The sequence below is a fragment of the Cololabis saira genome, chromosome 1, assembly GCF_033807715.1.
Source record: "Cololabis saira isolate AMF1-May2022 chromosome 1, fColSai1.1, whole genome shotgun sequence".
Classification (NCBI taxonomy): domain Eukaryota; kingdom Metazoa; phylum Chordata; class Actinopteri; order Beloniformes; family Belonidae; genus Cololabis; species Cololabis saira.
Window position 1 is genome coordinate 1,716,500 of NC_084587.1, and position 17,382 is coordinate 1,733,881.

A 17,382-nucleotide genomic window follows, 5' to 3' on the forward strand; every position below is an offset into this window, starting at 1 on the left:
CATAAAGGATTTAAATGTTTGTTTACAACAAAATGAATCTTCAGACACTTTTGGAAATGTCCTCAAAGTAGTGGAACAGTGAGTACTGGGACCCAGAAACTGAAAATGAATACCGTGTTTGTCTGTTGAAGTCAAAGAAATTAACTTTCACTTGTTTTATGACTCTTAACTCTTAACTTAATAAGTTTCCCCACTGAGGGAGAAAATAAAGGATATCTTATCTTATCTTAAATAGACATTCAACACCGCCATCTGGTGGGCATGCGCAGTACTGCACCCGCAGGAGACAACAAACCTCCAAACCTTTGAGTCAAATGTAGTTTTTACGAGACTTCAAGAAGTTTCCACAAAAATAAGAAAAAAAGTCTGTAAATTGTAAATTGTTTCTGTGAAAAATATCCAGAGTTCTATTTTCGGGAAAGTTTTCCACAATTAAATCAACAGTTGACAGTATTTTGCATAAAAACAAAGGATGAAGTGAAATAAAAACCTGCTCTAAACCGTCAATGTGATTTGACCGTGACAACCGTGGCAACGATGGAAACCATGGAAACCGTGGCAACCATGGCAACGATGGCAACCGTGGCAACCGTGGCAACCATGGCAACGATGGAAACCATGGCAACCATGGCAACGATGGAAACCGTGGCAACGATGGAAACCATGGCAACCATGGCAACGATGGAAACCGTGGCAACCGTGGCAACCATGGCAACGATGGAAACCATGGCAACCATGGCAACGATGGAAACCGTGGCAACGATGGAAACCATGGCAACCATGGCAACGATGGAAACCGTGGCAACCGTGGCAACCATGGCAACGATGGAAACCGTGGCAACCATGGCAACGATGGAAACCTCTGGTTTCTGTGTTGAAGGAGGGAGGTTTTTTTTTACACTTTTTTTCAGGTTTTCAAGTTTTTCAGGTTTTTTTTTTCCTCGCCTTTTTTTCTCAAATTCCTAACCCTAACCCTAACACAGTGTCCCCTAACACAAGTTGAAATTTGGATGAAAAAGTCAAAATTTTGAGAAAAAAGTCGTGAAAAAAGTTGAAATTTTGAGAAAAAAGTTGAAATTTTGAGAAAAAAATTGAAATGTCGAAAACGCCCGAAAAAACGCACGTTCGCACACAAAAATGAACGCATGGACGCACGCACACACGAAGCTAGAGGGGGGTATGAAGCTAGAGGGGGGGGTATGAAGCTAGAGGGGGGGGTATGAAGCTAGAGGGGGGTATGAAGCTAGAGGGGGGTATGTAGCTAGAGGGGGGTATGAAGCTAGAGGGGGGGGTATGAAGCTAGAGGGGGGTATGTAGCTAGAGGGGGGTATGAAGCTAGAGGGGGGTATGAAGCTAGAGGGGGGGGTATGAAGCTAGAGGGGGGGGTATGAAGCTAGAGGGGGGTATGTAGCTAGAGGGGGGTATGAAGCTAGAGGGGGGGGTATGAAGCTAGAGGGGGGTATGTAGCTAGAGGGGGGTATGAAGCTAGAGGGGGGTATGAAGCTAGAGGGGGGGGTATGAAGCTAGAGGGGGGTATGTAGCTAGAGGGGGGTATGAAGCTAGAGGGGGGGGTATGAAGCTAGAGGGGGGTATGAAGCTAGAGGGGGGGGTATGAAGCTAGAGGGGGGTATGAAGCTAGAGGGGGGTATGAAGCTAGAGGGGGGGGTATGAAGCTAGAGGGGGGTATGAAGCTAGAGGGGGGGGTATGAAGCTAGAGGGGGGTATGAAGCTAGAGGGGGGTATGAAGCTAGAGGGGGGTATGAAGCTAGAGGGGGGTATGAAGCTAGAGGGGGGTATGAAGCTAGAGGGGGGGGTATGAAGCTAGAGGGGGGGGGTATGAAGCTAGAGGGGGGGGGTATGAAGCTAGAGGGGGGGGGTATGAAGCTAGAGGGGGGTATGAAGCTAGAGGGGGGTATGAAGCTAGAGGGGGGTATGAAGCTAGAGGGGGGTATGAAGCTAGAGGGGGGGGGTATGAAGCTAGAGGGGGGTATGAAGCTAGAGGGGGGTATGAAGCTAGAGGGGGGGGGTATGAAGCTAGAGGGGGGGGGTATGAAGCTAGAGGGGGGGGGTATGAAGCTAGAGGGGGGGGGTATGAAGCTAGAGGGGGGTATGAAGCTAGAGGGGGGTATGAAGCTAGAGGGGGGTATGAAGCTAGAGGGGGGGGGTATGAAGCTAGAGGGGGGTATGAAGCTAGAGGGGGGTATGAAGCTAGAGGGGGGTATGAAGCTAGAGGGGGGGTATGAAGCTAGAGGGGGGGTATGAAGCTAGAGGGGGGTATGAAGCTAGAGGGGGGTATGAAGCTAGAGGGGGGTATGAAGCTAGAGGGGGGTATGTAGCTAGAGGGGGGTATGAAGCTAGAGGGGGGTATGAAGCTAGAGGGGGGGGTATGAAGCTAGAGGGGGGGGGTATGAAGCTAGAGGGGGGGGGTATGAAGCTAGAGGGGGGGGGTATGAAGCTAGAGGGGGGTATGAAGCTAGAGGGGGGTATGAAGCTAGAGGGGGGGTATGAAGCTAGAGGGGGGGTATGAAGCTAGAGGGGGGTATGAAGCTAGAGGGGGGTATGAAGCTAGAGGGGGGTATGAAGCTAGAGGGGGGGGTATGAAGCTAGAGGGGGGTATGAAGCTAGAGGGGGGTATGAAGCTAGAGGGGGGGGTATGAAGCTAGAGGGGGGTATGAAGCTAGAGGGGGGGGTATGAAGCTAGAGGGGGGGGTATGAAGCTAGAGGGGGGTATGAAGCTAGAGGGGGGTATGAAGCTAGAGGGGGGGGTATGAAGCTAGAGGGGGGTATGAAGCTAGAGGGGGGTATGAAGCTAGAGGGGGGTATGAAGCTAGAGGGGGGTATGAAGCTAGAGGGGGGTATGAAGCTAGAGGGGGGGGGTATGAAGCTAGAGGGGGGGGTATGAAGATAGAGGGGGGTATGAAGCTAGAGGGGGGTATGAAGCTAGAGGGGGGTATGAAGCTAGAGGGGGGTATGAAGCTAGAGGGGGGGGGTATGAAGCTAGAGGGGGGGGGTATGAAGCTAGAGGGGGGGGGTATGAAGCTAGAGGGGGGGGGTATGAAGCTAGAGGGGGGGGGTATGAAGCTAGAGGGGGGGGTATGAAGCTAGAGGGGGGGGGTATGAAGCTAGAGGGGGGGGGTATGAAGCTAGAGGGGGGTATGAAGCTAGAGGGGGGTATGAAGCTAGAGGGGGGTATGAAGCTAGAGGGGGGTATGAAGCTAGAGGGGGGGGTATGAAGCTAGAGGGGGGGGTATGAAGCTAGAGGGGGGGGTATGAAGCTAGAGGGGGGGGGTATGAAGCTAGAGGGGGGTATGAAGCTAGAGGGGGGTATGAAGCTAGAGGGGGGTATGAAGCTAGAGGGGGGTATGAAGCTAGAGGGGGGGTATGAAGCTAGAGGGGGGTATGAAGCTAGAGGGGGGTATGAAGCTAGAGGGGGGTATGAAGCTAGAGGGGGGTATGAAGCTAGAGGGGGGTATGAAGCTAGAGGGGGGTATGAAGCTAGAGGGGGGTATGAAGCTAGAGGGGGGGGTATGAAGCTAGAGGGGGGTATGAAGCTAGAGGGGGGTATGAAGCTAGAGGGGGGGGTATGAAGCTAGAGGGGGGTATGAAGCTAGAGGGGGGTATGAAGCTAGAGGGGGGGGGTATGAAGCTAGAGGGGGGTATGAAGCTAGAGGGGGGGGGTATGAAGCTAGAGGGGGGGGTATGAAGCTAGAGGGGGGGGGTATGAAGCTAGAGGGGGGTATGAAGCTAGAGGGGGGGGGTATGAAGCTAGAGGGGGGTATGAAGCTAGAGGGGGGTATGAAGCTAGAGGGGGGGGGTATGAAGCTAGAGGGGGGTATGAAGCTAGAGGGGGGTATGAAGCTAGAGGGGGGTATGAAGCTAGAGGGGGGGGGTATGAAGCTAGAGGGGGGGGTATGAAGCTAGAGGGGGGTATGTAGCTAGAGGGGGGTATGAAGCTAGAGGGGGGTATGAAGCTAGAGGGGGGTATGAAGCTAGAGGGGGGGGGTATGAAGCTAGAGGGGGGTATGTAGCTAGAGGGGGGTATGAAGCTAGAGGGGGGGGGTATGAAGCTAGAGGGGGGTATGTAGCTAGAGGGGGGTATGAAGCTAGAGGGGGGTATGAAGCTAGAGGGGGGTATGAAGCTAGAGGGGGGTATGAAGCTAGAGGGGGGTATGAAGCTAGAGGGGGGTATGAAGCTAGAGGGGGGTATGAAGCTAGAGGGGGGTATGAAGCTAGAGGGGGGTATGAAGCTAGAGGGGGGTATGAAGCTAGAGGGGGGTATGTAGCTAGAGGGGGGTATGTAGCTAGAGGGGGGTATGAAGCTAGAGGGGGGTATGAAGCTAGAGGGGGGTATGAAGCTAGAGGGGGGTATGAAGCTAGAGGGGGGTATGAAGCTAGAGGGGGGTATGAAGCTAGAGGGGGGTATGAAGCTAGAGGGGGGTATGAAGCTATAATAATTTGAATAATTTGAATAATCTATTCAAATGCAGCACAATAACACGGAGAAGAAAAGAATAACAGAGAAGAAGATGATGATGTTGAATCTCTATAAATGTTTCCATCAGAGATCAGATCTGTGTGGCGACTGCACTAACAATATTTCTGCACTAGTGGAGGATTAACACGATTACTGACTAGTCCCAAAGTCCTCTAGAATAGAATAGAATAGAATAGAATAGAATAGAATAGAATAGAATAGAATAGATAGAATAAAAGCCTTTATTATCATTAATGGTATAATGAGATCAGGCAGCAGCTCCATAAAAGTGCACACATGCAAAAACTATGTAAACAACAAAATGAGAAACGTAATTATATATACACTATGAAATGAGTGAATGAGAGAATAATATTGCACATAATGGATAGAGAATATTGCACATTATGAGGAGCTTATTGGTTGAGAAAGTTCAGCTTTGGGAAGAATCTGTCCCTGAATCTGTTTGTTCTGCTCCGTTTGGACCTGAAGAATAAAGAAAATAAAGAAAAATAGAGAAACATATTTTCTCATGAACAAAACATATTTGATGATTTAACAGATTTTTCAGTTATTTTATTGTCTGAAAAATGGTTCAAATATGTTATTTTGTTATTTGAAAAATTTTAAATTTGTTTTGTTGATGAGAAAATATGTTTCTGTATTTTTATTATTTTTGTAAAGGGGATATATATTGTTTTTCGGCACTACCTTGTTCTCTATAGCTGATAAAACATGAATTACTCCTAAGTGGATCAATAAAGTTCTTATTGTTCTTATTTTTCCCTAGTGGAGATTTTTCAAAAATGTTTGACTTTTTTTCCCTTTTTTTTCTTTTTTTCCCTTTTTTCTCTATTTTTCTTCTTTCTTTCTTTTCTCTTCTTTTTTTCCTTTTTTCTCTATTTTTCTTCTTTTTTCTTCTTTTTTCTCTATTTTTTTCTTCCTTTTTCCTTTCCTTTTTAATCTCGACATTTCGACTTTTTTCACAAAATTCTGAATATTTCCTCGACATTTCCACTTTTTCTCAACATTTCTCCTTTCACCATTTGTCTTCATTCTAATTCTGATACAAGACTATTCATTAATTGCGGCTCCAGACATATTTTTGTGTTTTTGGTCCAATACAATAATAAAACAATATAAACACAAAACTGTAATTAAATACAGACACGGCCGATGCAGCAAAATATTAAATCAGATGCAAAATACAAATAGTTTATAAAACTGTACATTAACAGGAGGAAGATGCTGATTCACCAGATTCTGTCTCAGATCTCAGTTATCTGAGACCAAGAACACTAAAAAGTGTTTTTTAGAACTACAAGTCTGTTTTTTTTTTCCTACAAAGTAAAAGAATAAAAGTTTGTCAGAAAGAACCAAGTTTTGCTGTTTTTACTTCTCTCTGATTAAACACAGACGTTTTTACTTCTCTCTAATTCTACTGTTGCCAAATAAACGTCTCCCTGGTTTCCGTTATCCTGCTGGTCACGTGACTCCCCGCGGTGCCTTCAGGAACCCGAAATAATGTAGGAATTAAAAGTTCTATCTATCTATTTCTTTAAAATATGAATGTTTATCCTCTGTTGGGTTTTTATTCACTAATTAGCTAAAGTGATTGACAGCTCGTCATCAGCGGAGTCAGCTGTCAATCAAAAGACCACGCCCCCAATTATATAAATGTGTTCATTTATATAATTTTACCAGATGAAATATGAACCCTAGTGGTCTGTAGAGGAACTGCATAGTAATAATAATAATAATAATAATAATAATAATAATAATAATAATAATAAAATGAAACAACTTTAATTTTTGACTCAAAATCTATATAAATAAAAAAAGGTTAACATTTCTCAGATTATAAAATTGCAAATTTGGGAGAAAAGTTTTCATAAACACAATTAAATAAATACCACAACTGAAAAAGACTTTGGTAAAAGTTAAAGTCACCCATAAGAAAATTACTTGAGTAAAAGTCTTAAAGTAGCTCACATTAAATATACTCAAGTATCAAAAGTAAAAGTACAACTATTTTATAGTACACATGAAAAGAAGCAACACAACCAAAAATGATCCTTCCCTTGTTTTTTTTTATTTCACTTTCAGGTGAATGAAATGTGGTATAGAATAAAACACCAAAAATAAACTCTTTCTTGCAAAATATAATATTTGATTATCTTAATTTGTAACGAGTAACGAGGTGGCAAATGTCAAAGTAACGAAGTAAAAGTATATTTTTTAACTTTTAAATGTAGTGAAGTAAAAGTCCTGATTTAAAAAAAACGCAAGTAAAGAACCAATCCTCAAAAATAATTAAAAAAAATAAAATAAATAATAATAATAATAATAATAATAATAATAATAATAATAATAATAATAATAATAATAATAATAATAATAATAATAATAATAATAATAACAAAAAACTCGAATTTTTGACTAAATAAAAAAGGTTAACATTTCTCAGATTATAAAATTGCACATTTGGGAGTTTTCACAAACACAATTAAATATTTAAATGTTCTTAAAAACTCAAATGTTTGTCGTCTCATTTCGGTATTTCTGGGTTCCTACGATGTTTTTAAAGATGTTTTTAAAGATGTTCACGTGGACCTGCAGCTATTTCTTTCTTCTTTTTTTTTTTACTTTATTAGCAAATCTTGCCATACAAACACCAACAATATTGTGGAACAGAAATACAATGATGCATAAAATATCAATATAAAAACATCTATTATGAATAATAATAATAATAATAATAATAATAATAATAATCATAATAATAATAATAATAATAATAATAATCATAATCATAATCAAGATGAGTAAGTAAATAAATAGAGAATAACATAAATACATAAATAAATAAAACAGCTATGAGGAATAGAATCAGATTCATGGAAAACAATAAGAAAAGGTCAAGACAGTTATAAATAAAATGTTAGTCGGAGGAAACAGGGAAAAACTTTTCATAGTTGATTTAAAATATATTGGTTCTTTTGTTGTTTATCAAATAAAGACATTTAATGAGAGAATGTAATTCTTTTTTTCCCTTTTTTTATTGAGATCAATAGCCAAAGTAACAATGGAACATACATCTTTATAACTATTTAGAAGAAGAAAAAAAACAATAGAAAGATCCCTACATACAGTGACCGTAGTGAAACACTAAAGTATCACTAAAAGAAAATCACAATCACAATCACTTTCCCTTTATTTTTTTTAACCCCTCCAAAATAGAAACATAAAAAGAAAATTAAAAAAATGGATATAAAATTATAGCAGGATAAGAATTAATTACGCAAAAAAAGAATAGAAAATAAATACATAAAAAGAAATAAAAAAAATAAAACAGCTCACTAAACTATCACTCTAAACACCATAGATAATTTAATTCTAGTAGAAAAGGAGCAGATTTAGGAAGTAGCACCAGCAAATGTTTGTTTGTGAATAAAGAATTTAGCGTAAATAATGATCAAATCCAATAGGTGTTCAAGAACGCGTTCTTTACGAGAATCAAAGTAAGAAATAATATTATTTTTTTTAACAAACTTTATTCAACATTTCAAAAATATAAAATCCTTATTAGGAAACATTAGTTTGCAACTGAAACATACGTTCACAACACACAAGCGAATATGTAACTATACATTTTTTTCCAAGATAATCTTCTAGATTAAATTAAAAAAAAATAAAATAAAATAATCACAAAATAAAATAATCACAGGGGTTGACATTTCAACAAAAGTGTTTAAGCGTAGCGACATTTGTAAATTAAAGAGCAAGAGACTTTAACATGGTTTCATATAAATCATGTATAGACTGATTTTCTTTCAGTAAGAAATACTATCTTTGTGGACCTTTAACAGCAGCTGTTGCACATCTGTTTCTGTTTCCACGTCACTTCTTCCTGCCCGAGACTCAGATTTCCGACGCCCCTGAACGCATCGCCCCTCTTTAAAGCGGCGGAGCTGCGGGTTCGAGTCCAGAGCTGAGTCGGTCCGGACCGGGATGGAAGTGGACCAGCTGTGGTCCGGAAGAGAGGAAAAGTTCTGGTCCGGCCCCGCGGAGCGGGTCTGAGGTCTGAGGGTCCAGAACCAGGACCAGAGGAACCAGGATCAGAACCGGCTCCAGGTTCGGAATAAAAGTTTATTCCAGCTGGGAAAAGTTTGCAGAAGTTTCCTGAGGTTCGGGCTGCAGGAATGTCGGAACCGGACAGCAGCGCGCATGCGCCTGGAGCGCCGGCGGAGAAGCTGCAGATTCCGAACGGAGGAAAAGCTGCAAGTAAAGAGGTGAGAGAGTCACGTGATGAGAGTAAAGAGGTGAGTCCTGGGTCACGTGATGTTAATAAAAAGGTGAGAAGGGTCGCGTGACACCAGTAAAACCTGGACTCTGGTCCCATAAAACTTACCTGGAGAGAAATCTGCTTCCTGTCACCTGTCACCTGTAGGGTCACCTGTCGGTAGGGCCGGTTGTATAAAATGATGAAATGAGGAGGGGCACATGCCTGGCACATTATTCAACACTAAATTATGCATTTTCCCATCATTTCAAGCGGAATGATACTAGCAAAACAACAATATTTAAAGTGTATTTTAAATGCTTTATTGCAGCAATATCGCTGCAGAACAAAGAAAATGCTACATTTACTCTGGGCTACCTCACCCATCAGACAATCTAGCAACAGAAAATAAAACATAGCAACAAAAATAAATATAACCGTAAATATACAAGACTGAAAATTAGAATATTGTTTGTGATAAAGTTCTTTATTTTCTGTAATGCAATTACAAAAACTAAAATGTCATACATTCTGGATTCATTACAAATCAACTGAAATATTGCAAGCCTTTTATTATTTTAATATTGCTGATTATGGTTTACAGTTTAAGAAAACTCAAATCTCCTATCTCAAAACATTAGAATATTCTGGGAATCTTAAACTGTTAAACCGGGCAGACACTGTATGATTGTCGGCTCGTTTTGAGACAATTTTCCAGTCGTGCGACTATTTTTTGGATCGGGACGGATTTTGACCCAATCGTTGGTCGTGCCTCGTGCAGTAAAGGTGGAGTAACGACGAAAGATTAACGAGAGAGTAACACCTCACGACGAGAGATTAACACCTCACGACGAGAGATTAACACCTCACGACGAGAGATTAACACCTCACGACGAGAGATTAACACCTCACGATGAGAGAGTAACACCTCACGACCAGAGATTAACACCTCACGACGAGAGATTAACACCTCACGACGAGAGATTAACACCTCACGACGAGAGATTAACACCTCACGACGAGAGATTAACACCTCACGACGAGAGATTAACACCTCACGACGAGAGATTAACACCTCACGACGAGAGATTAACACCTCACGATGAGAGATTAACACCTCACGATGAGAGATTAACACCTCACGATGAGAGATTAACACCTCACGACGAGAGATTAACACCTCACGATGAGAGATTAACGCCTCACGATGAGAGATTAACACCTCACGACGAGAGATTAACACCTCACGACGAGAGATTAACACCTCACGACGAGAGATTAACACCTCACGACGAGAGATTAACACCTCACGACGAGAGATTAACACCTCACGATGAGAGATTAACGCCTCACGATGAGAGATTAACACCTCACGATGAGAGATTAACACCTCACGACGAGAGATTAACACCTCACGACGAGAGATTAACACCTCACGACGAGAGATTAACACCTCACGACGAGAGATTAACACCTCACGACGAGAGATTAACACCTCACGACGAGAGATTAACACCTCACGACGAGAGATTAACACCTCACGACCAGAGATTAACACCTCACGACCAGAGATTAACACCTCACGACCAGAGATTAACACCTCACGACCAGAGATTAACACCTCACGACCAGAGATTAACACCTCACGACCAGAGATTAACACCTCACGACCAGAGATTAACACCTCACGACGAGAGATTAACACCTCACGACGAGAGATTAACACCTCACGACCAGAGATTAACACCTCACGACCAGAGATTAACACCTCACGACCAGAGATTAATACCTCACGACCAGAGATTAACACCTCACGACGAGAGATTAACACCTCACGACTAGAGATTAACGCCTCACGACTAGAGATTAACACCTCACGACGAGAGATTAACACCTCACGACTAGAGATTAACGCCTCACGACTAGAGATTAACGCCTCACGACCAGAGATTAACACCTCACGACTGGAAGCATGAGTGACGGACACTGGCTGATTTATGGCACCAACGCAGAGCTTACGGCGTGGATACGTGGGGACGCAAACGTACGGTGCGCGTCGCCGCGTAACCTATGCCGTCGATGTAACGCGGAACCATAAATCAGGATCAACGCGCGCATTTGTCAGTTTTCTTTTCGTCTTTTCAACTGAGCAAACACATAAACTGAGGGTGCAATGCTGATGCACCCTCGTAGAACCGGGCCTGTAGGGTCACCTGTAGGTCTGTAGGGTCACCTGTAGGCCTGTAGGGTCACCTGTAGGTCTGTAGGGTCACCTGTTGGTCTGTAGGGTCACCTGTAGGTCTGTAGGGTCACCTGTAGGTCTGTAGGGTCACCTGTAGGTCTGTAGGGTCACCTGTAGGGTCACCTGTAGGTCTATAGGGTCACCTGTTGGTCTGTAGGGTCACCTGTAGGGTCACCTGTTGGTCTGTAGGGTCACCTGTAGGTCTATAGGGTCACCTGTTGGTCTGTAGGGTCACCTGTAGGGTCACCTGTTGGTCTGTAGGGTCACCTGTAGGTCTATAGGGTCACCTGTAGGTCTGTAGGGTCACCTGTAGGGTCACCTGTAGGGTCACCTGTAGGTCTGTAGGGTCACCTGTAGGTCTGTAGGGTCACCTGTAGGTCTGTAGGGTCACCTGTAGGTCTGTAGGGTCACCTGTTGGTCTGTAGGGTCACCTGTAGGTCTGTAGGGTCACCTGTAGGTCTGTAGGGTCACCTGTAGGGTCACCTGTTGGTCTGTAGGGTCACCTGTAGGTCTGTAGGGTCACCTGTAGGTCTGTAGGGTCACCTGTAGGTCTGTAGGGTCACCTGTAGGGTCACCTGTAGGTCTGTAGGGTCACCTGTAGGTCTGTAGGGTCACCTGTAGGTCTGTAGGGTCACCTGTAGGTCTGTAGGGTCACCTGTAGGTCTGTAGGGTCACCTGTAGGTCTGTAGGGTCACCTGTTGGTCTGTAGGGTCACCTGTAGGGTCACCTGTAGGTCTGTAGGGTCACCTGTAGGTCTGTAGGGTCACCTGTAGGTCTGTAGGGTCACCTGTAGGTCTGTAGGGTCACCTGTTGGTCTGTAGGGTCACCTGTAGGTCTGTAGGGTCACCTGTAGGTCTGTAGGGTCACCTGTAGGGTCACCTGTTGGTCTGTAGGGTCACCTGTTGGTCTGTAGGGTCACCTGTAGGTCTGTAGGGTCACCTGTAGGTCTGTAGGGTCACCTGTAGGCCTGTAGGGTCACCTGTAGGTCTGTAGGGTCACCTGTAGGTCTGTAGGGTCACCTGTAGGTCTGTAGGGTCACCTGTAGGTCTGTAGGGTCACCTGTAGGTCTGTAGGGTCACCTGTAGGTCTGTAGGGTCACCTGTAGGTCTGTAGGGTCACCTGTTGGTCTGTAGGGTCACCTGTAGGGTCACCTGTAGGTCTGTAGGGTCACCTGTAGGTCTGTAGGGTCACCTGTTGGTCTGTAGGGTCACCTGTAGGTCTGTAGGGTCACCTGTAGGTCTGTAGGGTCACCTGTAGGTCTGTAGGGTCACCTGTAGGTCTGTAGGGTCACCTGTAGGTCTGTAGGGTCACCTGTAGGTCTGTAGGGTCACCTGTAGGTCTGTAGGGTCACCTGTAGGTCTGTAGGGTCACCTGTTGGTCTGTAGGGTCACCTGTAGGGTCACCTGTAGGTCTGTAGGGTCACCTGTAGGTCTGTAGGGTCACCTGTTGGTCTGTAGGGTCACCTGTAGGTCTGTAGGGTCACCTGTAGGGTCACCTGTAGGTCTGTAGGGTCACCTGTAGGTCTGTAGGGTCACCTGTTGGTCTGTAGGGTCACCTGTAGGGTCACCTGTAGGTCTGTAGGGTCACCTGTAGGTCTGTAGGGTCACCTGTTGGTCTGTAGGGTCACCTGTAGGGTCACCTGTAGGTCTGTAGGGTCACCTGTAGGTCTGTAGGGTCACCTGTAGGTCTGTAGGGTCACCTGTAGGTCTGTAGGGTCACCTGTAGGTCTGTAGGGTCACCTGTAGGTCTGTAGGGTCACCTGTAGGTCTGTAGGGTCACCTGTAGGGTCACCTGTAGGTCTGTAGGGTCACCTGTAGGGTCACCTGTAGGCCTGTAGGGTCACCTGTAGGGTCACCTGTAGGTCTGTAGGGTCACCTGTAGGGTCACCTGTAGGTCTGTAGGGTCACCTGTAGGTCTGTAGGGTCACCTGTTGGTCTGTAGGGTCACCTGTAGGGTCACCTGTAGGTCTGTAGGGTCACCTGTAGGTCTGTAGGGTCACCTGTAGGTCTGTAGGGTCACCTGTAGGTCTGTAGGGTCACCTGTAGGGTCACCTGTTGGTCTGTAGGGTCACCTGTAGGGTCACCTGTAGGTCTGTAGGGTCACCTGTAGGTCTGTAGGGTCACCTGTAGGTCTGTAGGGTCACCTGTAGGTCTGTAGGGTCACCTGTAGGGTCACCTGTAGGTCTGTAGGGTCACCTGTAGGGTCACCTGTAGGCCTGTAGGGTCACCTGTAGGGTCACCTGTAGGTCTGTAGGGTCACCTGTAGGTCTGTAGGGTCACCTGTTGGTCTGTAGGGTCACCTGTAGGGTCACCTGTAGGTCTGTAGGGTCACCTGTAGGTCTGTAGGGTCACCTGTAGGTCTGTAGGGTCACCTGTAGGTCTGTAGGGTCACCTGTAGGTCTGTAGGGTCACCTGTAGGTCTGTAGGGTCACCTGTAGGTCTGTAGGGTCACCTGTAGGGTCACCTGTAGGTCTGTAGGGTCACCTGTAGGGTCACCTGTAGGCCTGTAGGGTCACCTGTAGGGTCACCTGTAGGTCTGTAGGGTCACCTGTAGGGTCACCTGTAGGTCTGTAGGGTCACCTGTAGGTCTGTAGGGTCACCTGTTGGTCTGTAGGGTCACCTGTAGGGTCACCTGTAGGTCTGTAGGGTCACCTGTAGGTCTGTAGGGTCACCTGTAGGTCTGTAGGGTCACCTGTAGGTCTGTAGGGTCACCTGTAGGTCTGTAGGGTCACCTGTAGGTCTGTAGGGTCACCTGTAGGTCTGTAGGGTCACCTGTAGGGTCACCTGTAGGTCTGTAGGGTCACCTGTAGGGTCACCTGTAGGCCTGTAGGGTCACCTGTAGGGTCACCTGTAGGTCTGTAGGGTCACCTGTAGGGTCACCTGTAGGTCTGTAGGGTCACCTGTAGGTCTGTAGGGTCACCTGTTGGTCTGTAGGGTCACCTGTAGGGTCACCTGTAGGTCTGTAGGGTCACCTGTAGGTCTGTAGGGTCACCTGTAGGTCTGTAGGGTCACCTGTAGGTCTGTAGGGTCACCTGTAGGTCTGTAGGGTCACCTGTAGGTCTGTAGGGTCACCTGTAGGTCTGTAGGGTCACCTGTAGGTCTGTAGGGTCACCTGTAGGTCTGTAGGGTCACCTGTAGGGTCACCTGTAGGTCTGTAGGGTCACCTGTAGGGCTGCAGCTCCTCAGGTCCCAACGTTGAGAACAGTTTAATGATTGAAAGTATACTGGTGTTAAAGTCCCGTGGCTGGAGGCCTGATGGCTTCACGGCTGCACCTGAGCAGGTGTGGAGTCGTGTTGTTGTTGTTGTTGTTGTTTTTGTTGGAGTTGGACTTCCAGACTCTGAGTGTTGGTTCTTCATCATTAACCCCCTCCTGTGGTTCTGGTTCTGGGACACGTCCACTGGTCTCATCCTGGATCCTGGTTCAGGTCCAGGTTTGTGGACCTCAATCCCTCGTCTCTCTTCCAAGATGCTGCACAGACACTAAACACAGTTTCTCCAAATATCTGACTGGCCTTGCTTTTTCTTTGTTTGAAGTTTATTTTCCACCTCATTGATTTCCATCTTGTCGCTAGACTCCATCCAGATCCCGCAGTGGGTTTTTTAGCCGCCCGCTCCCGCGAGATTGGGATTGGGTCCCGCGGGACCCGGGGGACCCAATCCCAATGCAGTCCTCTAGTTCCAGGGTCTCCTGGAACCTCTGGTTCCCTCCCTCAACCTTCAACTCCGACCGACCCGGTGCGGTCTTCTAATGGTGCCGATGGCTCTGGGACGGATCTCCCTGTGTTTCTCAGAACCTTGTTTGGTCCTTGGTCCCTGGACTCCAGAACAGACTCTTTGGTCGGCTCAGTCCTCATTGGAAGGTTCCTGGTCTAGAAGGTTCCTGATCTAGAAGGTTCCTGATCTAGAAGGTTCCTGATCTAGAAGGTTCCTGATCTAGAAGGTTCCTGATCTAGAAGGTTCCTGATCTAGAAGGTTCCTGGTCTTCATGGTGAACTGGAGGAGTTTCCTCTTTCTGGAGTCAGAGACCATCAGCAACATGTTTACTGTTAAAAATACTCTATCCACACACACACACACACACACACCTGCCGACCTGGGTACGAGTGTACTACAGGGTGTGTGTTAAAAATACTCCATCACTCCATCATTCTTCTCTCTCTTCTGTTCCAGGACTTTGATCTTGCTGCCGTCTACGTCTCTGATGCTCAGTTCAACAGGAACATCTACTTTGACACATCGCCCCAGGCCGTCAGGTGAGAACCAGTTCCCAGGTCCTAGTCTTTAGGTCCAAGTCTCCATGTCTCATGGCGCTTCTCCACTAGTTCCTACTCAGCACGACTCGACTCACCCTCATTTGTTTCTAGACACCCAGATGAGAAGTAGGATGTAGAACCTGGAGGAGATGATAGATAAAGATGTAGAACCTGGAGGAGATGATAGATAAAGATGTAGAACCTGGAGGAGATGATAGATAAAGATGTAGAACCTGGAGGAGATGATAGATAAAGATGTAGAACCTGGAGGAGATGATAGATAAAGATGTAGAACCTGGAGGAGATGATAGATAAAGATGTAGAACCTGGAGGAGATGATAGATAAAGATGTAGAACCTGGAGGAGATGATAGATAAAGATGTAGAACCTGGAGGAGATGATAGATAAAGATGTAGAACCTGGAGGAGATGATAGATAAAGATGTAGAACCTGGAGGAGATGATAGATAGATATATAGAGGATACATGTGCTGCTGGTCTGTGGATTGTGTTTGATATCAAGTTAGAAATGAGAGAGAGAAGCTTTTTAATGTTTTTAGTTTGTCTCTGCTGCTGAAGTGTGTTGGTATCTGAGCAGCTATGAAGAGACAGATCCTGGTAGATCTGGTCATTCCTTATCTCCTTTAGATCTTTTTAATTCTCTCCTGGTAGATCTGGTGGTTCCTTATCTCCGTCTAGATCTTTTTAATTCTCTCCTCAGCACCAGGTTAATGAATATCTGACCCTCAGAGTTGGATCAAACAAACTTTTGCTGCCGTTGCTGCCACGAGTCGCTCTTGTGCTGATTTCCTCCTGATTAAATAAATAAGGAAAGTTGGACTGTATAACACTTGCTTTCATAAGGATAAAGTTGTTTAAAAAATAGAAATAAAATAAATAGTCCCTTCTACCCGTGTGTGTCTCCCTGTCATGTCATCCCTGTCTCTCGTCTTACGAGTCTCTCTGTTTTCCAGGCTCTATCTTCTCTACAACCACTGGATCTTCAAGCTGCTTCTCTACGTTTTCATCCTGGTCAACTTGTTCCTGGCTGTTTTTGAGGAGCCGGCCGTGCTGCCGTTACCGACCTGGGTAACACACACACACACACACACACACACACACACACACACACACACACACACACACACACACACACACACACACACACACACACACACACACACACACACCTGGACCTGCACGTTTCACGCTCATGGACGGGCGACTTTAGAGACTCAGGTGATGGATCTTACAGGCAGAGACGTTCAATAAACTCTCCCCCCACTAAGGTTGTGTTTTCTGTATCTGTGTCACGTGACTGCCACGCCCCTTTAGGAGACAGGAAGTAGGTCCTGAGTCTATTGAGTCCTATGGGAAAAGTGAACGTGAGCACAGATTATTACCAATTCCTTCGCCCCATAGTAACCTAAGTAAATATGGGACACATTTTTCAAAAGCCACAAACCTTCTGAACATTCTGACACCAAAATGGACATTTTCAGACCGACAGATTAGGAGAAAATGAACTTTGTTTGAGACCTGTCTCTGTCTGAGCAACACACTCTCGCCAGATTTGGCTCTCATCGTTTTCCCATCGGATAAAATGAAGTTTAAAACTAAAATAAAACTTGCTTCTTTGCTTAATAATACTGTTATTTATTATTATTTATTTATATTTATTTGTCTTTTTGGAAGAAAGTTGTACTGTATCTAGTGTTGTATGTTCCAAAACGATGTGGGGCGTATACCATTTCATACCATTGGCAGTAACGGTAATGCGTTATCTTCTGTAGAGAGGATCTTTGTTACAGGGCTTGGTCGTCTTGGCGGAGCCGCCATGTTGGAAGCTCCTTAGCTGCTCTTCGGACCAGTGTGTACAGACGTGCTCCCTCTTCGTTGTGTCTTACTTGTAATCGTTACTTTCCGTTATTGTTTTCCTAGTTAAAAGCACACATGCTGCTACAAACAAAGCACTACCAGTTGGTAGAATGTTCTCTAGATTGGAGAACATGCAAACTCCACACAAAAAGACCCTTTCAACACCCACAGCGTCCCCGGCGGGAATCGAACCCAGGACCTTCTTGCTGTGAGACGCTGCACTACCTGCTGCTCCACCGTGCCCCAAACCTTTC

At 45.3% G+C, this 17,382-nt stretch overlaps 1 protein-coding gene across 1 annotated transcript in view; it reads left to right on the plus strand.

Moving 5' to 3' along the window:
• Nucleotides 1–8,624: 8,624 nt before the first annotated feature.
• Nucleotides 8,625–17,382, plus strand: part of tpcn3 (two pore segment channel 3) — a 48,918-nt gene continuing 40,160 nt past the window's right edge. The window contains exons 1-3 of the mRNA XM_061728981.1: nucleotides 8,625–8,766; nucleotides 15,169–15,251; nucleotides 16,225–16,339. Of these exons, the coding sequence (XP_061584965.1) occupies nucleotides 8,677–8,766; nucleotides 15,169–15,251; nucleotides 16,225–16,339 (288 nt within the window). The 5' untranslated portion in view covers nucleotides 8,625–8,676. The remainder of the gene's footprint in view (nucleotides 8,767–15,168; nucleotides 15,252–16,224; nucleotides 16,340–17,382) is intronic.